The sequence below is a fragment of the Bubalus kerabau genome, chromosome 1 (genome assembly GCF_029407905.1).
Source record: "Bubalus kerabau isolate K-KA32 ecotype Philippines breed swamp buffalo chromosome 1, PCC_UOA_SB_1v2, whole genome shotgun sequence".
Classification (NCBI taxonomy): Eukaryota; Metazoa; Chordata; class Mammalia; order Artiodactyla; family Bovidae; genus Bubalus; species Bubalus kerabau.
In genome coordinates, this window is record NC_073624.1 from 175,210,861 (window position 1) to 175,235,785 (window position 24,925).

The following is a 24,925-nucleotide window of genomic DNA, read 5'->3' on the forward strand; positions in this document are numbered from 1 at the left end:
ACCAAACTGCCAAAGCACTGACATGTTTCAAAGCACCATGTTCCAAAGAACCTTCTGGTCTACTTGTTCTCTTCCCACATCCCCTTATTCCTCCTCCCATGACAGGGAGCTCACTACCTATCCAGCAGTTCCATCTGTAATAAAGTTCTCCCTTACCCCAAGGAGGAGATCTGTCTTGCTGCTCCCTTACCAGCCTTCTGGAGCTGGAGATGAGGGGTAGGGGTGGGGGGCTGCTCTCAATGCAGGGGCAGCTGAAACATTCAAACACCTTGATCTCTACTTAAGTTACATGGCCAATTCCCTAGTGCTCAGGCACAAGCCTAGATGTCCTGGGGCCGTAGCTCTCGCTCACCCTCAGCCAGAAAGACAAGGAGGGCACGATGCAGCAGATGTACCCCCAAGCGGCGGCGCCGGGTGAGGGGCCAGTCAGCCACCACTCCATAGCAGTGTCCTTGCTTCTGGTTAGTCAGCATCTGGATTCCTGGGGAGATTAGGAATAAGGTCATGAAGGCAGCCTCCGGGAACTGCTGGCAGAAGTTTGTGCCAGGGAACCCACGGGGTACTGCCCTCAAGCAGGGATAAACCAATGGAGTAAAATATGTGCATGTGCTGGTACATAGTTGGTGCTCAATAATTGCTCATTGGCTGAATGGACAGCTGTGATGGGGAAGGGGTCAGGGAATCAGTAGATCAAGTGCCCTTCCTGTGCCCCTACCCCACAAGCCAGGCACCTACCTAGAGCATCCACAAGACACGCTTCTCGAGTGTAAGCCTCTGCAGGGACCACATGCTGGAAGCAATGCAGGGAAACAATGCCACGACCAGTGGCCCAGATGTCCAAGATCCGGCGTACCTTGGGACAGGCCTGGGGGCAGCCAGGGCAGGGTCAGAGGTTTGCCCCACAATTCCCCCTACCTGCCCCTAGCTGGGCCACCCCTGCCACAAACCTGCTACTCATCCTCATACCTGTTTTCCTGGCCGTCTTCGGTGGCTAAGGGCCTCCCAGAGGTGAACGTCTGGCCGGGCCCGTGTTCCCTTGCCCACGTAGAAGATGGCCTGGACAAAAATCCGAAGGCATTCAGCCAGGGTCAGTGAGAAGGCTCGGGCTGGCAGGTCCTGAGTCTTCCTAGATGAAGTAGATGGCTCAGAGAGGGGAAAGTGATGAGAGTTGCCCCAGAGATAGTCCTTAATGACACAGAGCAAACTGAACCCATGTCCAGTGACCCCTTTTATAAAAGGCAGGGTGGGTAGCTGATCCCCAAGGACACTCAGCAGCTTGACGTGGATCCAGTTGCCTTTTACTGATCAAGAAGCTGATGACCAGAGAGAGCCAGTTCCCTTCCTAAAGACACACAGCAGGACTTCCCTGGTAATACAGCGGATAAGAATCTACCTGCCGGTGCAGGGGACATGGACACAGGTTTGATTCCTGGTCTGGGAAGATTCCACATGCTGCGGAGCAACTAATCCTGGGGACCACAGCTACTGAAACCTACAAGCTCTAGGGCGGTGAGCCACAATTACTGAGCTTGTGTGCCCCAACTACTGAAGTCGCATGCCCTAGAGCCCACACGCCCCCAACTATTGAGCCTGCGTGCTTTAACTACTGAAGCCCTTGTGCCTAGAGCCTGTGCTCTACAAGAAGAGAATCCACTGCCATGAGAAGCCTGCGCGCCGCAATGGAGAGTAGCCCTGGCTTGCCACAACTAGAGAAAGCCCGCCTGCAGCAAAGAAGACCCAGTGTAGCCAAAAATAAATTAAAAAAAAGAAAAGACACAGAGCAGGTAAGAACCAATCTCAGAATGTTCCAGCTCCCACTTCTGAGTCATTCCTGCTCTAAGTACCTGGGGTCCAGCAGCAGATATGTGAAGCTGGACTTCACGACCCCCTCCCGCCACCGTCTGGTGGGGTCTGGCCGCTCAAACTGCTGGGCAAGTGCATCTTCATCAGCTTGGGCATCTGGGATACGGCCTGTCCGCAGGGCTTCGGCCAGCTCTGGGCTGTGCCTTGAAAAGTCTGGGCCTGGGAAGGGAAACTGGGTCAAGAAAGACAAAGGAAAAGGTGGTTCCCAGAGATGAAGGGAGAAGTAGGTTGCACTCAGAGCCAAGGGATCTTGGAAGATTCCCGGAGACTCCTTGAACTCTGGATACTCACTAGGAGCAGCCTGGGCTTCTTTCAGCCGTTGGAGGTAGCGTGGCCGGGTGAAGGACGTGATGGGACCCGGGCTCTTGCCAAGCGCCCGGAGCCCTTGCAGCAGCTCCAGGTCAGACATGGTAGGGTCCGGTGGACACTGATCACAGGGGCTGGGGTCCCTGCCCACTGTGGCGCTTGCCTCATCCTCTGTCAGCCAGAGGGCAGCCAAATCACTGTCGGGGGATAGCTGGTCCTCTCTTGCGATGTGGGTGTCAGAAGGTCCAGGCAGCAGTTCCCAAGGGGGACTATGGGTTGGGCTCCTGTCTGGGAAGAACTTGGGGGAGGGGGAATCATCTGGCAAGGTCAGAGTCAGGGCCTGCAGATGGGCACTTAGTTCTGCCTCCCTGTCCTCCATGAGGGGTTGATGTGCCAGCTGTAGGGTACCCAAAGACCTTGGCACCCTCTGGGAGAGTCGGACACCAGCCCAGGGGGAGGTGTGGCCAGTTAGGTTCTCAGCTCCTAAGGCCTCAACAGCGGTGACAAAGGAGGTCACCGAGCTGCAGTCCCAGCGCCCCAGGGGGGACTCCAATCCACCATCTGTGTCAGCAGCCTCAGGGTGGGCAAGCAGGCCGGGGGGTCCAGGGCCAGCCTCCAGGCTCATGTCCTTGCCGTCACCTGTGCCCAGTGTTGTAGAGTTCAGCATCACATTAGGAGGACCGGAGGGGCTGGTATCCAGCCCCTTTTCACAAGGGCCTGGGCCTGGAGCAGGGGGTAAGAGGGAAGTCAGAAAGGAGGGGAAGAGGAAGTGAGAGACAAAGATCAACGTCAGATCAGACTGAAACAGGCGGGTGCAATCACAAAGAGGAAGGAGCGAGGCAGAGGCAGAGACAGACCAGAGCCCCTGGTGGTGAAACCCTGGGCATTAGACGCAGAGATCTGCAAAGTTATATCAGAGGCTAACCACTCCCAGCCGCCCAGATACCACTCACCTCCAAGCTCTGGCTCGGGTTCTGGCTTCCGGGAGCCTTTCCAGGTCCGGGTTGGGGTCCTGGTCCGAGTCTCCAGCTCCCGAAGCAGACGGGCACAGTTCTGGTGCCCCTGCTGCTCCGCCAGGTCCAGAGGCAGGAATCCGTCCTGCAGGGGTGCGGTCAGTAGGGGGCGCCCCCTTCCCTCCCTCTCTTCCTCTCCTTCCTCTTTCCCTCCCTCCGGGTTTGCCTTGCTACAGACTGCGATGGGGCCCCCTACCCGGTCGCGGAGCGCGGGGTCCGCTCCCTGGCTCAGTAGCAGTTCCAGGCCCCGGCGACAGCCCCAGGCAGCGGCCACATGCAGCGGTGTCAGTGCCTCGGCCGATCTAGGGCATGGGCGGAGGAGGGGGTCAGTGAAGTATCTCCATCTCCGCGTCCGGGAGCCCTGGCTCTCAGCCCTCCATCTCTGCCCTCCAGCCTGAGATGCCACCCTTCGAAACTGCGCCCTCGAGCTGGGACCCAAACCTCTGCTCTCTGACTCTAGAGCTTCTACCGCCGGATCTGAAACTCTGATTCCCATTTTGACCCCGGCGCAATCTCATACCCTACCCTGGGTCTGGTACCCTGCCTCTGCCTTTGGACCCTCAAGATCCCTCCCCAGATCCCCTAAGCTTCGCCCCCGGGGATTGAGTCCGCATCCTTGGACGCCCTCTTCAGGACTCCCAGGTCTGGTCCTCGTACTCGGGAGACAGCTCTCGTTCACGGAAGACCTACCCTGAGCCCACACCCGGCCTCACCGAGCGTTGGGGTCCCCGCCTCGGCGCAGCAGGGCCTCGAGGCAACACAGACTCCGTAGGTGCTGGGCTCTGGCCGCCAGGTGCATGGCCGCCGCGCCATCCTCGAGTACCAGATTGGGGTCGGCACCGCGGCGCAGCAACTCCTCCACAGAGCTAGGGATAGAAAGTCAGAGTGGACCTTGACACTCGCCCCCTACCCCCACCCCTGGCCCGCCCACCCAGGCCCTGCCCTCACCGCAACTCCTCCTCCTGCAGCGCCGTCCGCAGCCGCCGCGCCAAACCTACAGCCGGGCTCATGCCCCGGCTGTCCCCTTGGGGCAGCCACCTGGTCGCGCCGCCTGCCGGTTTCCAACTTCCCGCGGCGCCCTTGTGCGCACGCGCCGCTCCGCCCCTCGGCTTCCTTCTCCGCGCCTTGGTGCATTGCAGCGACCCCAGCCAGGCTGACCGGCGCCGCATTGTCGCCCACATCGAGGGTCGGGAGCTTTAGTGCTGGTCCGAGCCCGCGACACCAAGAAGTGCCCAGGGCCAAGTGATGTTTGCTCAGGGCCAAATAATGTTTGGGGCCTCCGATAAGGGCCCGGGAGGGTGGAGGTCGCCATGTGTGCCCTTATCTCTCAAAACGGTGTAAACAAGAACACACCCTGTTGGAGGGGGTGGAGCTACGATCCCCGGGACCCGGTGGTGCCCACAGGGTACTGAGTCTTCTGGAACCATCTGCCAAGGCGCACGCAGCCCTGACAGTATGTAAGGTTTCAATTAATAGCTACTGCCTGCGGAGGCTCTGCGTCGTCCGTTTTCAGCCCTGCGGAGTCTGAAGTCCATTACTTTGGAGCCCTGGGCCTCTTAGGGTGTTAGCTTCCCTATATGCAGAATGGGAGAATAATCCCTTCCAGGCTGGTGTTAAGTTGAAAGAGGGGCCTAGCACACAGGTGTCCAGTAAATGCTCCTGGGAAAGTAAAGCTGTTTCTTGATAAAGCTATTTTCGTTTTATATGAAACTGAGAAAATCTAGCTGGTAAGATTTTTTGTTTTTTTTCCACAACTGCTCATTATCCAGGAAGATAAGTTGAGTGATGGACGTGTTATCTCTGTTTCCCTTCCTCTGGGGAGCATCCACACTATTTCCTGATGGAACTATAAACATCTCTTCCCAGAAAGGCTTGAGCGAAGCCTGGCTGATGAGAGCATTCCACAGTTCTGGTCCATGACTGACCCAAGCCAAGGCCTGTCATAGGGGCTGCTGTGAGAGCCCTCACGTCACCTGGGCTGGGATTTGCATAGTGCTCAGCCGTATTACCCCTTTCCGCAGGTTGGGAGGAAAGCAGGGCACACTGAAAACCAACCATGCAGGGTGTTTCAGCTCTCCCCAAAGCAATGTCAGAGCACCTGGATACAGCCAAGCCTAAAGCTGCATCTCAGCTTCTTATCTACAAGAACCTAGCCATTCTCCTTTCAGTTCAGCGGGTGGGTTTTCTGTCACTTGCAACCCAAAAGATTTCAATGAACAGTGGACTTGGGTTAGGGAGTCTCAGATTTTTATTCTGATGACAAAAACACACAAAGCAGAACAAAAATTACAGCTGAAAAACTTGGGAGTGGGATGTGGGCTGGGAAACATGGGGACTGGGTGTCTAGAGTCCCTGGGATGCTTCCTGGAATCTTAGGGTTCCTTCAGGGCTGCCCAGGTGCCTCAGATACTTCCTAGAACCCCCTCTGGGGGTCCCAAGGAGCCCAGTCTGAGAACCAGCGTTCAATGCCAAGGGTTTCATTGTACAAGAAGGTTGGATGAACAGGGATGGTTCAGACAGTGGCCTCAACCTCAGTGGCTTCATCGTCCTCCTCCAGCAGGCTGTAGGAGGCATGGCTTTGGCAAGGCCGCTGCAGTGGATGAGCCAGCAGCTTGGCCATACAGTTGTGAAGCTCAAGGGCTGGCCCAGCCAGTGCCACTTCGTACTTATAACTGGTACCCTTGGTATCCAGGCTTCCCATGAAGGCAAACATGTCCTGTGGGGCCAAGGAAGGGCTGTTCATGCAGATGTTCTGCTGACAAGCCCTCCCTGTCTTGGAGGGCCTCCCAGGAGGGGCAGCAGGGATGAGTTCTGAAGGGTAAAGAGGAGTTTGCCAGGCAGAAACTATTCCCACATTCAGCAAACATTTCCTGCCACCCACCCACCCCAAGAGGTCTCAGAGCTGGAGCCCCTAGTCTGGAGAAGCACATGACCCCCAGCCCTCTGACGCTGATCTACCCAGAGGAGCAGGGAAGGCTTCTCAGAGTGGGACTTCCAGTTTGGGTACTGACATATAAGTAGGAGCTGGGCTCAACCCCCTCTGCTCACAGTTGGGTCAAGTGAGGCTCAGAGAGATAAGCGGCCGACTGGGGAAGTCATAACTAGTTCAGGGCTGGAATGTAAAGGACCAGCAGAGCCTGGCGAGGCAGGGAGGGAAGTGTGCTCCAGGCAGAGGGCACAGAGACAGAAAAAGCAGGAAGAGAGAGAAGCAGGGGATGTTGGGGATGAGGTGGATAGGACCCTACATGCTCCTGGGCCACTGTCTCAACAGCCCCATTAGTTCACTGCAGACAAGTGGGAAATGTTGGAATCTGATTGACCATGATCTAGAGGGGCCAGGGATGGTAAGGAGAAGGCTAATGGCAGAGTAGTGCATGAGTGGGCAGGGGCAGGTGGCTTCCCTCCTCCCGACCCCATAAGAGTACAGGTGCCTCTGAGCCTGTTGCCAGGCACCACTGTGCCTGAGACATGCTGTGTGACCCTGGCCTGGTTTCTTGCCCTCTCTGAGCCTGCTTTTCTTCAGCACAGATCATAATCTAGGGGGTTGGCATCAGATGCCCTGAAGGCCCTTACTGAAAAGGGCCTCCTTTCCCTTAGGGCTGGGGCAGGTGGGTTCGGAGCCCTCCCATGTACATCCACCTGCCGCCCACACTCACGATGGCCTCTCACCTTCCAGCTCATTTCCTCCTCCTTCTCGTCAGCGCCGTTGTGGATGTAAACAACATCAAAGAAGAAATACGGGCACTGGAACATTTTCTGCAGGGGAAGAAAGGTAGCCTTCGGGACTAGGGTCACCCCATGGCCCCATGACCACAAATCTCTAGATTCCGGGAACCTGAGTCTAGGTACCCCAGCACCTGTGGTCAGGAAGTCCCTCCTAGTATCTAACCACCTTCGTGCTGGCTGCAGGCATCCTTCCTTCTCCCGGGTCTTACTCACCTTCATGGGCTCTGTCAGGGAGAACTGGGGCTGGCAGGGTGGACGGCTATAGACCAGGATGGTTCGGACCACATAGGGTGGCGGGATGGTCTGCACGTTCTCCGTGACTGGCAGCTCAGTCTTCTGCTGGCTGTGCAGCAGGACGCAGGGAGGGTGAGAGTGCACCCTGGTGGCCCACCCTTCTCGTCCCCCAGGAGAGCCCAGCTCCTCACCGGGTGTGTGAGGCCGCACCTGACCCCTCCCAAGCTCACTGTTGCCTCTGAGCCTTTCCCCATGCTGTTCCCTCTGCCTTGGCACCTCCCCAGCCTCACCTTTCTGCCTGACCTCGCCTGCTCCATCAGAGGTTTTGCTGACCCCCAAAGCCAGAGCTTGCTCGGATTACAACTGCAGAGTCTGGTCACCACGACAGTGACCATATGGCCCACAAAGCCAAAAATGTTTCCTATCTGGCCCTTTAAAGAAAAAGTTTGCTGCCCTGCAGTTAAAACAAAGTAGTGGCGGACCACTGGGCTGTCAGAACATAAGCCAGAGGAACGTCCTTGGTGGTCCAGATGTTAAGAATCTGCCTTGCATTACAAGGGACACTGGCTGGATCCCTGGTCTGGGAAGATCCCACATGCCACAGAGCAACTATACCCAAGTGCCACAACTACAGAGCCCGTGTTCCAGAGCCCACAAGTTGTAACTACTGTGCCCACGTGCTTCATCTACTAAAGCCTGTGCACCTACAGCCTGAGCTCTGGAACAAGAGACGCCGCTGCAGTGAGAAGTCCGCTCAATGCAACTAGAGAAAGCCGAGACCCAGCACAGTCAAAAAGAAATACATAAATAAACAAATTTGAAGGAAAAACAAAGAAAGTAACACAGAGGGCAGGACTGAAAAAGAACCTCTTTTGCAAAAATGCTTTCAGACAGGTAAGTGAGCAACTGTTCCAGGGGGAAAGGATGAGAAAGGAAGCCTTTCGGCCTCCCGAAAGGACTATTTCTGGGCTGTTTGGAGCTTTTACCCAGAAGGGGTTCTTCTCTTCAAAGGTGAGTAATAATTTCCCCTTGGGGGACTTACATGAGGCTGAAGAGACCTTCCAGATCTGGTGGGAATGCTAAGGAGAGCAGTGCAGTGCATGGGTAGACAGAAGTGGATGGTTTCCCTCCTCCAGAGGCTGGGAGAGTACAGGTGCCTCTGAGCCTGTTGCCAGGAGACACGCTATGTGACTCTGTTCCAGTTGTTTGCCCTCTCTGAGCTTGTTTCCCCTCAGCACAGATCATAAACTAGGGGGCTGGAATCAGATGACCTGAAAGCCCTTAGTGACTCAAAGCCCCCCTTTCCCTCAGGACTGGGGCCATTCTCCTCCCTGCATGGAAAGGATACTGAAAGTGGAACAGGAAGCTGTTTCCAGGTCATAGAGGCAGCTGCAGAGTTCACGGGGGTCCGAGGTCAGGCCAGACAGCTGCAGGGAAGACTGAAACTCAGCGCGGTGCTCTCTGACCCCTGGGGGACCCCAGCGGAACCAGTCTTGCCCCCCAGCCTCACCCAGGCAGTGTCGTCGTTCACCACGACCAGTGCAAATTCGTGGCTCTTGTCAATTTTGTGTTTTGTCCGCACGAACATTTCGATCATTTTCTGGGAGACGTTGAGGGCGTTGGTTTTGGAGCTGGGGTGAGAGCGAGGCAGTGGTTAAGGCCCAGGTCATGCAGCCGGGCAGGTGGTAGAGCCCAGCCGCAAACCCAGCCCAGCTGACTCTCTCCAGCTCTTGCCCTCACTGAATGGGTCCCTCTGGCCAGCCGGGGCCTCACATCTGATCCAGAGGAGGCACCCCACCTTGGCTCAATCATGGGTCATCAGGAATGCCAGGGAAGGGGAGGTAGGCTTGTGCTCAGGCCCTGCTGCCTGATCCCAATGAGACTTGGCTGCTCACAGGCCAGGACTTTGGAGTCAGCCAGGTCTCACTCTGAATCTGGCTCTGCCCATTTGCCAGGAGGCCTTGGGCAATTAACCTTGCTTCTCGGAGTTTCCAAGTCATGGCTGTGACATGGGTGGAGTGTGACAGTTCTCAAGTGCTGAGAACAGAACCCCAGTGGGCTGCAGCGGTAACATTACCAGTTATCACGGTTACTCTCCAATCCCTCCAGGACCCAGGAGTTAGTCTCAGAGAGACAACCCTGCATTTTGGGGGCTGGGCTCCTCCCAGCCATGGTGGCAAACTCCAGCCCCCAAATAACCCCTCTTACCCATTGAATGACTCAAGCTTTGGCAGCGCCATTTCCTCTGACAGGTCCAGGCAGATGATCTGCAACAAATTTGGAGGCTAGTGAGAGCTTTGACCAGCAGTACCTGGCAACTGGATGTCACTGCAGGCCCCCATGCCACTCTGCTGGCCCTCTCCAAGCAGCCCTATGGGAGAAGGTTATATGATGACTCCCAGTTCCCAATCCATCCACTCTAGAAGGAGGCAGCTGAGGGACTTCCCTGGGGGTCCAGTGGTTAAGAATCCGCCTTCCAATGCAGCGGACAAAGGTTTGACCCCTGGTCAAGGAACTCAGATCCCACATGCCGCAGGGCTACTGAATCCACTTCAGTTGTGTCCAGCTCTTTACGACCCCACAGACTGTAGCCCTCCAGGCTCCTCTGTCCATCGTATTCTCCATGTAAGAACACTGGAGTAAGTTACCATGCCCTTCTCCCGGGGATCTTCCTGACCCATGGATTGAACCAGCGTCTCCTGCACTGGTAGGTGGATTCTTTACCACTGAACCACTTGGGAAGCCCAGCTGCCCTAGGACACTAATAAAAAGGGACTGTTTTCCAGAGTGAATCCTAAAGACTGACATTTAACCCAAGGTTCCCTAACATCTCAAAGCCACAGGCCAAGCCTCTCACTTACCACTTTCTCTGGACAGTTGACCCTTGGGGTCCGCACCTGGACCTCTGGGGCTGGTGGAGGCACCTGCCACGGCTTGGGACCAGCTCCTGGAGGGTTGGCGGTCCCATCATCAGCACTGGCCGCCTCGCCCTCACCCTCACTGCGGCTGCCCACACTGGTCTGAGCCCCCAGCGCCCGGTCCTCAGCCCCCTCAGGGTTGGAGCGAGTGCGGGGCCTGGGCTCAGCTGACTGCTCCTCTTCCTCCTCCTCTTCTTCCTCCTCTTCCGTGGGACAGCTGGGCTCCGCCACCTCCATGGCTCCGGAGTGGCTGGATGCAGCAGGGATGAGGGAAGCCAGGATCCTTTCCCTAGGGCTTTTAAAAGCATTTGGTTACTGGACAGAACAGGTCATAAGTCGCTTACTGACAATAAGTCATTCCGCTCAGGGGCTCAGTTTCCTCATCTGTAGGATGGGTGCCTTTTACACTTATCAACCCAGCATCCACTCTGATTTGAAATAAGAGCCTCCCCCTTTTTTCCGTAGAGCTAACCCCTTCTCTCCCCGTTTTGGCTAGGGTGCTCATCTGGCCACCATGAATGGCTCAGAGATGAGGACATGACCCAGAACACGCCAGAGAGGGGCAGTTCCGAATTGCAGTACTGGGAGGTTACAAGTCCAAAGCTGCTAGGAGCCTCTCTTGCTTCCAAGAGGGGAAAGAGCTTGCCTGAAGTGATGCTCACCCAGAAAATGAAAGACTTCTCAGCGCCCGGATCCAGCTATGCCTAAATTCCCTTTCTTGCTTACGCCAGACTGAGTTGGGGGTTCTGTCACCTGAAACTGAAAATGTCTTGGTGAAATAAGGATACAAACGTCTAGGGTTCTCCCCTCCGTAGTGACTGCTTAGGCGGTGTCTGCACACTGCAGAGGAGATCTGGGTGTTACAATTCCTTTGCGGAAAAACGGGGCGCCAGTGGAACAGTTTGCCTGTCTGGGCAATGGGTGAAGGGTGCCGGGGATGATCTCTGAGCGCCTTGCAGCCCCCATAATCTCTAAGGAAAGCAAAGCTGCAGCAAGAGAGATGGAGGTTAGACTGCAGGAGAAACTAGAGCTGAAGGCGGAAGCCTCAGAGCAAGTGAGGGGCTGAATTTCTGGGGCTAAGGAAGTTGGGCCTTTAAGGACGGATCCCGCACGCTTTCACCACCCAGTTTCTGCTCACCGTTGCCTGAGCCTCCTTCCTACTCATCCGCTGACCCGCTAGGAAGCCGCCATCTTTAGCAGCCGGAAGTAGTGCGGCGCGGCGCGGTCACACCTACTGGGAACTGTAGTTCAGCGGCCGAAAGCCGAGCGAAGGGATGAATGGGACGAGAGCCTTGGAAGCTGATAGGCTGAGACTGTGCTAGGAGGCGGGGTTTGGATTGTGATAGGCTGGAGTGGGAGTCGAGTGGGGCGGGATCTGGGATGCGATTGGCTAACGTGAGACAAGGAGGAGCTTTTATGTTTCTGGCCGATTCAGATTCGGTGGTCAGCCCTTCTAACGTGATAGGCTGAATCGAGGCAGAGTGGAGTAGGATTTACAATGGGAAAGGCTCAGAAAAATGGAGAAGACCTAGTTTACCGTGTGATTAAACAAAGTGGAGCTGAATTGGGCGGGATTTAGAAGAGGAGGGGCTGATTGGTGATTGATGAACTTGACCGAAACTCAGTGAGGGGAATTTTGCGGCAGAGGTGGGCGTGGTCCAGAACCCAAGGCCCCTCCCAATTATTTAAATCAGCTCCTTATTTTACAGATATTTGCAAAAATTACCAAGCCAGAACTATTTCAAGCCATCCTTCTTTTCTTCATGCACACTTCTCCCCTCAGCTCCATAACCACCTAAAAACTGAGCCTCAGTTTCTTGTTAAAATCTGTTAAGCCTGCCCATATCAGCTAAGCTTCGGTTCAAAGAGAGCCCGGAGGGGCTGTGTAAAATGAACCTTGAAGGATGGATTTGCTGAAAAAACAAGAGGGGTAAGGCCATTCCAGGCAGAAGGAACTGCCTGGGCAACGGTCTGTAGGTTTTGAGGAGCTTTGGAGCTGTGAAAGTCTCTCATCAGCTTATGTAGCTGGAGCAGAGGCTAAGAGTGAGAATCTTAATGTTTACCCTCACGTCAGAAAATTGCCAACTTCTCTCGCTACGACCTTTGGGGGCACGGAGGCAGGAAGATTCAGCCTCGTAGAGTCTCTCAGTAGAACCAGAAAGGTTCAGACTACCCCAGGCTATGCACAGTATACATCAAAAGCACGAGGAAGGAAGGGATGTTTCAGGCAATGGTTAAGGCATGGCCAAAGGCACCAGGGTGTGAGGGAATTAAGAAGCTTCAGCTGTTCATGGAAGAGGTTATCGTGGCTAGAGACGGGAGTACACATTGGTGCCACCCGCAGGCATAATTTTATTAAAGACCTTGAATGCCAAGCTGAAGAGCATGAAATGTTTCCCAAGGGCAATGGGGGACCCATGGCGGGTGTATGAGCCAGGGAGGTGAACAGTGAGATGTTTGTCTCTGAGTCATGGGTGGGGAAGGGAGTGGCGGTGTGGGAGCCCTGGGAGGGAGCTGGGCTCGCATCCACGCTGGGGAGGAGAGGCTTGAACTCTGACTATGGATGGAGATGAGGAAAAGGCCCTTTAGAGGTGGATGCAGGAAAAATGAGCAGGATGTAGGAATCATCTGGGATCGGAGGAATTCAGCATTTATGGAGGAGAAACAGAGGAAGCAGAGATGGGGTGATCAGAGAGGCAGTAGGGAACAAGGAGGGTGCCTTATGATTCAGTTCTCTGATGGTGCCTGACCATATGCAAATTGGTTGTTAAAATGTCCATAACTCTGGTGTGTGTATATATATATATATATACACATGTGTGTGTATATGTGTGTATATGTATGTGTATGAGGAGGGCATGGCAACCCACTCCAGTATTCTTGCCTGGAGAATCCCCATGGACAGAGGAGCCTGCTGGGCTACAGTCCAAGGGGTCACAAAGAGTCAGACACGACTGAGTGACTAAGCACATATATGTGTATATATATATATATATATATATATACACACACACATTATATATATACAATGTGTATATGTATATATATATACTGGAATATTACTGAGCCACAAAACAGAATGAAATTTGCAGCAACATAGATGGACCTAGAGATTATCATACTACATGAAGCGAGTCAGACAAAGACAAATATATGATATCACTTATACTGCTGTTTAGTCGCTCAGTTGTGTCTGACTCTTTGTGACCCCATGGATTGTAGCCCACCAGGCTCCTCTGTCCCTGGGATTTTCCAGACAAGAATACTGGAGTGAGTTGCCATGTCCTCCTCCAGGGATATCACCTATATGTGGAATCTTAAAAAATGATACAAGGCTTCCCTGGTGGCTCAGTGGTAAAGAATCTGCCTGTCAATGCAGGAGAGATTGGTGCGATCTCTGGTCCAGGAAGATCGACATGCCATGGAGCAATTGAGCCCATGCTCCACAGCTGAGCCCATGCTCCACTGAGCCTGTGTTCTGGAGCCCAGGAGCCACAACTACCGAGCTCATGAGCTGCAACTACGGAAGCCTGTGTGCCTCAAAACTGCTCCGCAACAAGAGAAGCCACGGCAATGAGAAGCCCACTCACCCCAAATAGAGGAAAAAGTTGACGCAGCAGTGAAGACCCAGCATAGCCATAAATAAATAAATAAATATTTTTTTTTAATTTAAAAATAAAATACAAGGTGTGCAGTCAAATTTGGGGGAAAAATGATACAAATGATCTTATTTACAAAACAGAAATAGACTCACAGACATAAGAAAGCACATTTATAGTTACCAAAGGGGAAGCGGGGGAGAGAGAAATTAGGAGTTGGAGATTAACAGGTACACACCATATACAATAAACAACGAGGACCTACATAATGCACAGGGAATTATACTCAGTATCTTGTAATCCTATAATGGAAAGAACCTGAGAAAGAATAAAAAAGAATTTGTAATGTTCTAAAAGAAAAGAATAAAAATAAAAAACTTTGCTGCATACCTGAAACTAATACAACATTGTAACTCAGCTATATTTCAGAAATTTTTTTTTTTTTTTTTGCTTTGAAACAAAACAAAAACCTCCCATGACACTGAAGGCAGACAAAGAAACTGAGGCTCAGAAGGGACCACCGCTTGCTCAGGGGTCCCAACCCCAGGTCTGTCTGTGACTTGGAGTGGAACGAGAACTCTGACACTGAAGAGAGAGTCAGAGAAAAGAAGTTCACAGGGAAGCCAGGTGAAGAGCATCAGCCCAGAGTGGCACTCTGGCTTCCAAGAAATAAAATCTAAGGGTCAGAGTTGGAGGAGCCATGGCCTTGGGAGCAGAGGCGAGGAAGGACTGACATCTCGGGAGCTGGCCTTGTGTCCTGTTGCTGGGGCTGGAGGAAGCTGCTGCCCTTGAGGAGGAAACTACACAATAGCAAGTCACATGGCTGGGGATGGGGCTTCCTGTTTCCCAGCCCCTCCCAGGCTGGCCTTGGCCAGCCCGAGCTTGAGCGGGCAGTGGCCAGAGTGACCCCAAGAATGTCGCAGGACTTGGTTTTCTGACCAAGGTACCCCCCAGGAGGAGAGGGGAGTAGAGCAGGCTGAGGGTACCAAATCCCAGGATTAGAATCTCTGGTTCAGGAGAGCCCTGGGGAGGAGAGAGGACTGTTGAACTCCTCCTCCCAAACCCGGATAGGGGAGGGAAGGCAGCAAAGAGAGAGAGGAAAATAAAGGGGACAGAAAGGAAGAGGTCAGGGCAACCTTGAGAGGTAGTGAGCTGACCATCAGGGGAGGCATTCAAATGTGCCAAATCCACATTGATAACTCAAGATCCCTTTGGAGAAGTGAAATCAATGCCCATTTCCCAGAAGAGGAAATTGAGGTTGTCATTTGCTTTGAACTGAAGTCAGGTTGTGGTTTTAGCAGGTGAGGATAAAGGAGGATTCAGAAGACACTGATTTCTGGATAACAATGAGTGCCAGGGCCACACGGCCCCGAAGCCGGCGAGGGAGACACACTCTGCCCGTAAGTGTTCCCCCTTCCTGCCACACCCAACCCTGCAAGACTCCAGCACCCAGATCTGCTTGGCTCAGAGCTCAGCCCTGGGGATCATTTGTAGGGTGAGCTGGACCCTGTGGCAGAGAGTTCAGAGGAGGCTGAGGCAGCCAGTGGGAGTTCTGAGCCGGGCCCTGTGGCATCTCAAGATAGCACCAAGCTGGAACTGTTGGGCCCTGAGGTGGAGGCCAAAGGGCAGGGCTTGGAGATCAGGTAAGGCCCACTTGGTCTGTGTCCCCCACTGCAGGCCTGGCACATCTTTCTGACCCACAGATGTTTTTTATATCCCTCCCCGACTCACACACATGCCATGGCTCCCATTGCCCTTGGCCTGACTTTCAAGGCCCTGCAGTCCTAGCCTTGTTACGAACCCTCTGTGTGTTAGCTACCCCAGATGACCCCATTTCCAGAAATTTCCATCTCTCACCTCTTCACAGGACTGACAAAGAAGTTGGTGGGGACTCTAGCAGGGGACCAGCCCCAGCCCCTGCGGGGCAGCCCCATGAGGAAACCCACCAGGCCCCAGAGGCAGCCCCACAGGATGGGGAGGGCGTCCCCTCTGGACCTGATATATTTCAGACTCTCCAACAAGCGCTGAGCTCTCTGGAAGCAGCTGCTGCTGCCTGGCGCCACCGGCCCCCAAACTGTCCTGGGCCAGTGGAGGCAAAGAACGGAAGTGAGGGGGCACCAAAGCCCTGCTTGGAGCAAGAGGGGGCTGGGAGTTGCCAGCGGGAGGCAGCCCGATTGGCTGAAAGGAATGCCTGGCTGCGTTTGGCCTTGGGCAGCCGGGAGGATGAGCTGATCCGCACACAGAAGTTCCTGCAGGCCTTTCAGGCTGAGAAGGAGATGCTGCAGAGAGAGGTGAGTAGGACAGAGCTGCCTCCCAGGGATCCCTGGTGGGAGGGAGGCAGGCCTGGCAGAAGACACATTGAATCATTTGTTCATTTGTGAAGGTTTTTTTTGAGCTTTGACTTGCCTTGCTGTTGTTCAGTCGCTAAGTCGTGTCCAACTCTTTGCAATCCCGTGGACTGCAGCATTCCAGGCTTCTCTGTCTTTCACCATCTCCCAGAGTTTGCTCAAACTTATGTCCATTGAGTTGGTGATGCTATCTAACCATCTCATCCTCTGTCACCCTCTTCTCCTCCTGCCTTCAATCTTTCCCAGCATCAAGGTACTTTCTAGTGAGTCAGCTCTTAACATCAGGTGGCCAAACTATTCAACTTCAGCATTAGTCCTTCCAATGAGTATTCAGGGTTGATTTCTTTTAGGATTGACTGGTTTGATCTCCTTGCTGTCCAAGGAATTCTCTAGAGTCTTTTCCAACACCACAGTTCAAAAGCATCAATTCTTTGGCGCTCAGCTTTCTTTATGGTCCAACTCTCATTTCCATAATTGACTACTGGAGAAACCATAGCTTGACTATATGGACCTTTGTCCACAACCCCAAAGAGACAAAGATCCCTTGCAACTTTAGTTAAGAGGATCAGAGAGGCCCACCGAAGAAATGACACTTGAATAAAGACCACAAGGAGGCAAGGGAGGAGCCATGTTAAGGAACTGGGGAAGAGCATTTTAGGCAAAAGGAACAGTATATGCAAAGGCTGGAGGTTGGAGTGTGATTAGTGTGTTCAAGAAACAGTGAGGAGGCCAGTATGGGGCTGAGCAGGCGGAGACAAGGGTACCGAGGTGATGGGAGCAGATCCCGGAGGGCCTTGTGGGCCTCAAGGAGGATTTGAACTTTTGCTCTGAGTGAGGTGGGAGGCACGGAGAGCTCTGAGCAAACAAAGGTGGAGACCTAATGCAGGTGCTCACAGGCGCCCTCTGGCGACTTTGGGAGGAACAGCTTGTGGGGGGAGAAGGTGGAATCTTGGCGATCCAGGAGGTGGCAACGTTGTGGAGACTGAGAACTGGGCAGATTTAGGGGAATGCTGAAGATGGAGCTGGCAGGTGGGATGTGAAAGCTAGAGAGGGGCTGAAGACGAGACCTGGATTGGGAGCCTTAGAGACTGGAAGTGAGACATAGGGAGCCGGTGGGAGGGGCAGGTTTGGAGGAAGGGAGACCACAGCTCTTAGGCCTTATTCAGCTCAAGATGCCATGAGCCACCCACATGGGGTCATTAAACGGACAGTTTTACGTCCGAGTCCAGAGCCCAGGTGATGTCAGGGCAGGAGGGACACAGATGGTGAGACCTGGGCTGCGGAAGCCCAGTGCAAGGAGTGGAGCCCATTTTTCATCTGGGAAAGAGAAGTCTTTTTAAAAAAAATTTTACTTCCCTGACCCCTCCCCCCAACTCTGGCAACCACCAACATGTTCCCTGTATCTGTGAGTTCAGTTTTTTAAAATTTGAACCTATCATCTATCTGTGCCCTGCTGCATGGCTTGTGGGATCTCAGTTCCCGACCAGGGGTTGAACCCCAGGCCACAGCAGTGAAAGCATCAAGTCCTAACCACTGGGTCACCAGGGAACTCCCTTGTTTTATTTTAGACTCCACTTATAAGTGAGATCATGTACTATTTGTCTTTGTCTGGCTGACTTAGTTCACTTAGCATGGTGCCTTTAAGGTCCTTCTGTGTGCATGCTAAGTCACTTCAGTCGTGTCCAACTCTTTGTGACCCCATGGACTGTAGCCCACCAGGTTCCTCTGTCCATGGAATTCTCCAAGCAAGAATACTGGAGTGGGTTGCCATCTCCTCCTCCAGGGGATCTTCCCGACCCAGGGATCGAACCCACATCTCCTGCGGCTCCTGCACTAAGGTCCTTCTATATTGTCCCAAATGGCAAGATTCCTTTTTTACAGATGGATAATATTTCATTCTATAAGTATACTTACCACATCTTATCCATTCATCCATCAGTGGACACTTAGGTTGCTTCTGTGTCTTGGCTCTTGTAAATACTGCTGCAATGAACGTGCGGGTACAGATGTCTTTTCGAGTTAGCATTTTGGTTTCCTTCAGAGAAATACCCAGAAATGGAATTGCTGTATCATATAGTTGTTCTATTTTTATTTTTTGAGGAACTGCCATACTTTTTTCCATAGTGATTGCACCCATTTACATTCTCAACAACAGTACACGAGGGTTCCCTTTTCTCCACATCTTCGCCTACACTTATCTTTTGCATTCTTTTTTCTTTTGGTCGTGCCACTCAGTAAGGCATGCAAGATCTTAGTTCCCCTGACCAGTGATCAAACCCCTGCTTCCTGCAGTGGAAGCGCGGAGTCCTAACCACTGGACTTCCAGAGAAGTCCCTTTCTTGGCTTTTTGATGCTTTCCATTCTAATTGATGTAAGGTGGTATTTCATTGTGGTTTTGATTTGCATTTTCCTAAGGATTAGTGAGGTTTCCCCAGTGGCTCAGCAGTAAAGAATCAGCCTGCAATGCAGGAGCCACAGGAGACATGGGTTCGATCTCTGGGTCCGGAAGATCCCCTGGAGGAGAACATGGCAACCCACTCCAGTATTTTTTAATTTTTTTTTTTGCCTGGAGAATCCCATGGACTCTCATGCCAGAGGATCCTGGCAGGCTACAGTCCATAGGGTCGCAAAGAGTCAGACACGACTGAAGTGACTGAGCATGCACGCATGCAAAGATTAGTGATGATAAGCATCTTTTCATGTACCTGTTGGACATCTGGAAAGAGAAGTCTTGATTCAGGGACTGCATGACTGAATGGCTGACCAAGTCATGGCTGAATGACTTGCCCAAGGTTGTACAAGAAGCTATTTGGCAGGATGAGAATCTGGGGGGTCCTACGTTCCAGCTAGTGCTCTTGCCACTGCTCCAAGAACAGGTCTTAGGGAAGAATAGCAGGTGGTTGGAGCCACCCCAGCCTTACATTCCCCATTTCCCCACAGGTCCAGGAGCTGCAGGATTCCCTGCTGAGGCTGGAGCCCTTTCCACCTCCTTCCTGTGACCAAGCAGGTGGCTCAGGTAGTGGTTCCAGCAGCTCTGGGGCTGATGGAGAGACCTGGGGCTCACAGGTGAGTGTGTGAAGCTAAAAACCATGGTCTGTTTCAGATCCTTAGGGTTTGGGGCCATGAGACTCAAATCCTGGTCATGTGATCCAATAGCTTTGGGGATTGCAAAAGGCCTAAACCCATGATGCTAGGCTCTCAATGAAAATTCTGGGTGAATCAAGTCACCCCTTTTTGACAGGATCCCTTCTCCCGGGCTCACCCCCTGCTCCGGCGCCTGCAGAGTGATTCCAGCACCCAGATGCTTGGGTCTCTCCCAACCCAGCCCCTTGCGCCTGAGATGCACATCATGGAAGCCCAGATGGAGAAACTCCGAGGGTAAGAATCACAAATGCTGAGCTCATAAGGGCACTGGTGCCGCCCAGCTGGGATATAAAGCCAGGAGTCTGGAGCTGGAGTTGGGGTGGGGTGGGGAAGGGTGGAATTCCATGGTGTCCTAACTGCCCTTCAAAGTCACTCACTTTTCCCTTTTCCCCTACCTCCGGAGGCAGGAACATTGAGAAACTCAAATGCTTCAACCGTCTGCTGTCAGCTGTGCTCCAGGAGTACAAGGGCCGATGTGAGGGCCTCAGCATGCAGCTGGGCCAGCGGGAGGCTGAGGCCACCGCGCTGCGTCTAGCCTTGCAGTATAGGTCAGTGCACCCCACCCATGACTCACTGCCTGGGAAGGAAATGGATATCCTCAAAGGATAGTCCTACTTCCCAGAGAGAGACGGAGCCCTCTCTGAAAAGTATTTGCCCTTGCCGTGGAAATTAACTTAAGGCAATTTTTGTCCCAGAGTGCTGAAGGAATTTACAAACTCCCAGGGTTGGGGTTAGGAGGAGGAGTGACAGTTCCAAGTGGGGATGTCAACTACGTAGCAGGACGGGTATGCTGGAGTGCTCAGAACTGCTGTCCCTCAGTGAACACTGTGAGGAGGCATATGGAGCCTTACTCACTCTCCGGGAGGCAGACTCAGGAGCTGGAAAAGAAGCCTTCATGGATGACTTGGAGGCAGCTGAGAAGGAAGCTCAGAGGCTCTTAGTCCAGGAGAAGGCTGCCATGGATGGAGTGACACTGCAGGATCCATATCCAAGGTGCCCTTGGGAACCCTGGGGACTGGGTGGGCCAGTGAGTGGGGCTCTGGTTGCAGAATGGGGTTCCCAGAACTGCCTATATTGGGGGTTGGCGTGGCTCCTATGGCTGGCATTAGGCCTGCTGGAGTTGGCTGTTTTCTACTCAACAAAGTTGACATGGTGGTGACAGCCATTGGGGTTGGTATAGGACCCAACCAGGGTGGCATGAAGATGGATAGTGGTGCCCACCAATTAGGTGGTATGATGGTGCTTAGTGGGGTTGGCATGATGCTGGTACCCATAGGGGTTGTCATAATGCTGCATAACAGGGTTGGCAGGTTGAGCAGTGTTGCTCATTGAGTTGGTGTGATGGCTTCCCCGTGATGGTGTGAGTAACTGTGCCCATTGGCATGGTGGCTTTCATTCATCATTCATCACTGATGAATGATCATCAGCGGGCTGATGTTGCCCGTTTGGGTTTACATTATGGTGCCCACCGTGTTAGTTTGACCATGCCTACCACAGATGGCCTTGGAAGGAACCGTCATGGTCAGTAAGATGGAAGATGACAAAGCCCACCAGGATTGCCATGAAGTTAGCGTAGCCATGCTGAGCAGAGTTCACACAGGCCTCTTCTGTCTCCCGTAGTCCCAAAGGCAGCAGCGTGGATAAGCCCACATCACAGGAGGTAGCTTCCCAGCTCCAGGGCTATGTTCAGCGTCTCCAGGAACGCCGTGCTCTGGTGAAGATTCCCTCCGAGCCTGGCTCCACCTGGGTGCCCATATCTACTGTGCCCCATGCAGAAGCCATGGTGCAGGCCATTCTGGGGACCCAGCCTGGCCCAGCCCTGCCCCGGTTGGAGAAGATGCAGATCCAGCAGGACCTGGCGGCCACACGGGTACACATGGGCTGTGGTCACTGTGTCAATCTTTCCTGGTGGGACCAAATCCTTTGCCGAGTCTGAGTGAGATGCGATTAGGGGACCAAATAGTAAGGGAGAGTTTTGCTGGATATTGTTTGAAATTTGTAACCTGGCATGAAAGAGCTGGGGGCTTTTCTGGTGACTCAGGTGGTAAAGAATCCGCCTGCCAATGCAGGAGACACGAGTTTGATCCCTGGGTCGGGAAGATCCCCTGTAGAAGGGAATGGCACCCCACTCCAGTAGTCTTGCCTGGAGAATTCCATGGACAGAGGAGCCTGGTGGGCTACAGTTCATGGGGTTGCAAGAGTCAGACATGACTGAGCAGCTATCACACACATCAAAGAGCTGAGGTTCTGAATTTGGAGAAACTCCAGACGCTACCATTGAGTTTCTACTTGACTTTGTCTAAGACGCTTGCTCTCTCTGAATGGCTATTTCTACAGCTGTAGTTTTTTATGGAAGGATTTTTCCTATCATGCAAGATCAAGGTAAGGGTTAGGATACTTGCCTGAGCAGCCCTCAGTGGGCACCTCTTAGAGGCTCAGTTTTCTCAACAGTTGACCTTCAAGGCACAAATTTTCTACCCTCTCCTTGGTCTCTCAGGAGACTCTAGAGGACCTGATGCTGCGGCTACAGCTGGTGCGGCGGGAAAAGCGGGCTCTGGAACTGCGGGAGGCTGCCCTCCGAGCCCAGGGCCCAGCGCACGTGCTCCTGCTGGAGCAGCTGCGCTGGGAGCGGGCACAGCTTCGGACTGGCGGGGCCAACAGTAGTGGTGGAGACAGCAGTGGAGGTGGGAGCAGTGGAGATGAAGAGGAGTGGTCCCAGGTGAGTGACCCTGCCTTGGCCTGGTAGGGATAGCAGTATACTACTGGATATGTGGCCCTGGTTAATCCTAGTCTCCTTTGAGCCTCAGTTTCCATTCTGCACCAAAAAAAGGAGTTGAATGGTAAAAATGCATGTGAAAGTTCACGCTTGTACTTCAGAGTTTCTTTCTTTGAGAGCATTGAGCCCAATAAGCCCCAAGGGATTTAGTGTCTTCCAGTCACACCTGTCCCTTCTACTTCCCACCCCCAGGCTATTCATACTCCCCTTTTCCCACTCCAACAGCTCCAGGTCATGCTTCATATTTTCCTAAATTTTGGCTCCAGCTTACTCCCGGAGGATTTCCTTCTTGCCCTTACTGTCTAATCATATCTATCCTCTGTTTAAAGCCTTAGAGGCTTCTGGAACCCTCCTTTGAATCATCTCTTCTACCTCCATGCCTTTCTAAGTGCTATGCCCCTGCCAGGAACACCAGTCACTTTCCTCTTTATCTAAGTCCTTGACTTCCTACAGGTCTGAGGTCAGACATCACCTCCTCTAGGAAGTCCCTGTGAACTGCCTGAAAATGAGATCTCTTGTTATTTATTTCCCTTGTTAGGGAACAACTGTATCCTTATTGGGGTATCTTATAAGACTGGGGGCTCTGTAAGAGCAGGGACTGTAGCCACCACAGTCTGTGATGACTTCGGTGTCCAGCTTGGGCTGAACACACTCTCAGCCTAGGTCAATGTCACTACCCTCCCTTCTGCCTCCCTCAGGGTCCTCCTGCTGTCCCTGGTGGCAGCAGGGGTATTGATGGAGGCCAAGTGAGCAAAGTGCAGGACCCAGAAGAATTGGCCCAGGAACTGTCAGCATCACTGACTCGGTGTGTGCCTGGGTACTGTGCTGGGATGTGTGTGGCCTGGGTACTGTGCTGGGGTGTGTGTGGCCTGGGTACTGTGCTGGGGTGTGTGTGGCCTGGGTACTGTGCTGGGGTGTGTGTGGCCTGGGTACTGTGCTAGGGTGTGTGTGGCCTGGGTGGGGGTAATATGTGAGAGCCCACGGGGGTGTTGTGTACAGTGGAGGACTGGGTGTACGGTTGTATTCACAAGGAAACATCTTGGGCAGGTGGGTAGGAGTGGGGAAGGCAGACAGGAGTGGCTATGTCTGTGAGCTCCTCTCTCTCCACCCTTGTACCAGGGCTCTGGGGCTGCGGGAGCAGCTGCAGTCTCTGCGAGAAGAGCTAGAAGAGGTGGCTCAGAAGGGACGAGCCAGACGTGCTCAGAGTACTGAGCTGAACAGTGATTTATGCAAAGCTCACAGGTGGGTCTCTCTGTGTAACCTCAGAGGCATCCCTGGCTCTCTCTGGGCCACAGCTTCCCCCCTGTAAGGTGGGTGGCAGGTTCAATCCATTCCACACCTCCTCTGGTGCCTAATGCGTGTCAGCCCCTGCTGAGTGATGCTGGGACCCCCGGAAGGCCCAGCTTCCTGTCTGTGGCTGGGAGTACCTAGCCCTTGTCTTGGGTGGAATGGGGGGCTGTTTCTTGGCTCAGCCTTCTTCTCCCTTCAGCACCTTGGTCATGGCCTTCCGAGGTGCCCACCGGAAGCAGGAAGAGCAACGGCAGAAGCTGGAGCAGCAGATGACACTAATGGAAGCCCGACAGGCAGAGGAGCTGGCAGTGCTGCAAGCCACCGCAAGGGCCCTAGAGAGCTCCAGACTTCCCTGCCCGCCTTCCCGGCCTGGGGAGACCTTTCTCTAGGCCCTACTCTGGCTGTGTCTGGACATGCCAGATAGTTGTGCTAGGTCACATCATAAACTGTTCTGGAGTGACATTGTGTCCTGTGGCATGACTTTGCATGTTGAAGCATGTTCTGTGTGATGAGGGCTGATATACCTGAGTGTCTGGGGTTTGATGGGGAGAGGGCTGGCATTTGAGAAAGACTCTGTATCTTTGGTCTGACCCCACGTGGCATGCGAAGAGACATGTCAAAAGGATCATGGCAGAAGCAACTTGGGCTGTCGAGACAGGATTCCCATGACTGGCTGGGGGCATTCAGGGTTCAGTGAGGTTACATAGTCAGAGCTGAAATTCCAACCCTTATCTGTCTCCAGAAGCCCAGCAAGGTGTCTACTGGGGCAGGGCACACTTTCCCCTGCCCACCTGCTTCCCAAGGAAATGCTAGGTTTGGTCTGAAGGATATTCCCGAGAGGAAGATACCCATAACCCAGAAGGAAGACTGAGGCCTGAACAGTTCAGCATGTGAAATATTAGCTGGAAGAGCATTGATCCCTGAGTGGAGGGAGGGGGAAGGGGGAATCAGAGGTGGCCTTAGAACTTGCATTCAAAGAATGTGGCGCTAAGGTAAAGGGCTTTAGGGTGGTGAGCAAAGGAAAAAACTCTGCAAGTGAGAGATCTCAGGGGCGTTATACAGTTGTTGTTGAGGAACTCAGGTTTGCTAACTATGGGCAAAGAAGTACACTGCCCTAGAGCGTCTGGATGGCTCTTGGCCAGTCTGAAAAGTTGCCAGTTTCACCTGCATGAGATGGGAGCTCTGGGAGGTGCCAGTGTCAGATTAATAGCAGGCAAGTGATTAGCATCTTATTTACATAGGCCACGCCCCCTTCCCTTCCAGAGGCGTCTGGCAGACTTGGGAAAGGGGGTTAGGCTCGACACAGACGCCCCGGATTAGTGGCCAGCTGTCCCCTCCTGGGTGGTAGCTGAAATTCAAGACGCGGATTAGATAGATTTTCATTCCCAGCCTGGTGGGGGTGAGGTTCGGGGGTGGGGGTGGTTCCAGGCAGCACCTGTGCAGGTGTGTGCGCGGCGCGGCTGCCTCTCCCGGCAGGGCAAGGCTGACCTGAGGTCGGCGCTAGTCAGCCGCCGAGACTCAACCTGGTCCTCCGGATCCACAGGAGCCTCGGGCCAGCGCTGGGGGCTGGTGACCTTCGAACCATAAGCACAATCTCCAGACCGAGGCAGGCTTTGCAGAAAGCAGGGCAACTCAGGCGGGCAAGGTCGCCCGTAGCCCGGCAGAGGACCCGACTGTACGACCCTCTTGTCCGTCTCCCCGAGTCTCA

At 53.6% G+C, this 24,925-nt stretch overlaps 3 protein-coding genes across 6 annotated transcripts; 1 reads left to right on the plus strand and 2 right to left on the minus strand.

The window, feature by feature from the left end:
• Window positions 1-320: 320 nt before the first annotated feature.
• Window positions 321-4,192, minus strand: ANKLE1 (ankyrin repeat and LEM domain containing 1). The gene is made up of 9 exons (XM_055591376.1): window positions 4,131-4,192; window positions 3,896-4,048; window positions 3,379-3,484; window positions 3,123-3,267; window positions 2,155-2,892; window positions 1,845-2,022; window positions 967-1,126; window positions 736-865; window positions 321-481 (listed from the first exon to the last, which is right to left on the minus strand). The coding sequence occupies exons 1-9, from the start codon at window positions 4,190-4,192 to the stop codon at window positions 321-323; spliced, it is 1,833 nt and encodes a 610-aa protein (XP_055447351.1).
• A 1,220-nt stretch (window positions 4,193-5,412) lies between these two features.
• Window positions 5,413-11,339, minus strand: BABAM1 (BRISC and BRCA1 A complex member 1). 4 transcript variants are annotated; one of them, XM_055541796.1, is made up of 10 exons: window positions 11,199-11,338; window positions 10,723-10,819; window positions 10,004-10,355; window positions 9,351-9,409; window positions 8,653-8,773; window positions 8,491-8,569; window positions 8,185-8,209; window positions 7,122-7,251; window positions 6,852-6,938; window positions 5,413-5,898 (listed from the first exon to the last, which is right to left on the minus strand). In XM_055541796.1, exons 3-10 carry the CDS (start codon window positions 10,295-10,297, stop codon window positions 5,695-5,697), a joined length of 999 nt encoding a protein of 332 aa, XP_055397771.1. In that variant the 5' UTR covers window positions 10,298-10,355; window positions 10,723-10,819; window positions 11,199-11,338; the 3' UTR covers window positions 5,413-5,694. The 4 variants fall into 4 exon arrangements, with proteins under 4 accessions (XP_055397771.1, XP_055397772.1, XP_055397773.1 ...); XM_055541797.1 differs by having other exon boundaries at window positions 10,723-10,813; window positions 11,199-11,295; XM_055541799.1 differs by having other exon boundaries at window positions 5,856-5,993; window positions 11,199-11,339.
• Window positions 11,340-14,497: 3,158 nt separating this feature from the next.
• USHBP1 (USH1 protein network component harmonin binding protein 1) lies at window positions 14,498-23,670 on the plus strand. The gene is made up of 13 exons (XM_055566495.1): window positions 14,498-14,602; window positions 14,958-15,059; window positions 15,154-15,302; window positions 15,527-15,950; window positions 18,948-19,073; window positions 19,249-19,385; window positions 19,559-19,699; window positions 19,971-20,144; window positions 20,772-21,021; window positions 21,649-21,870; window positions 22,626-22,732; window positions 23,047-23,169; window positions 23,417-23,670. The coding sequence occupies exons 2-13, from the start codon at window positions 15,006-15,008 to the stop codon at window positions 23,604-23,606; spliced, it is 2,097 nt and encodes a 698-aa protein (XP_055422470.1). The 5' UTR covers window positions 14,498-14,602; window positions 14,958-15,005; the 3' UTR covers window positions 23,607-23,670.
• The last annotated feature ends 1,255 nt before the right edge of the window (window positions 23,671-24,925 follow it).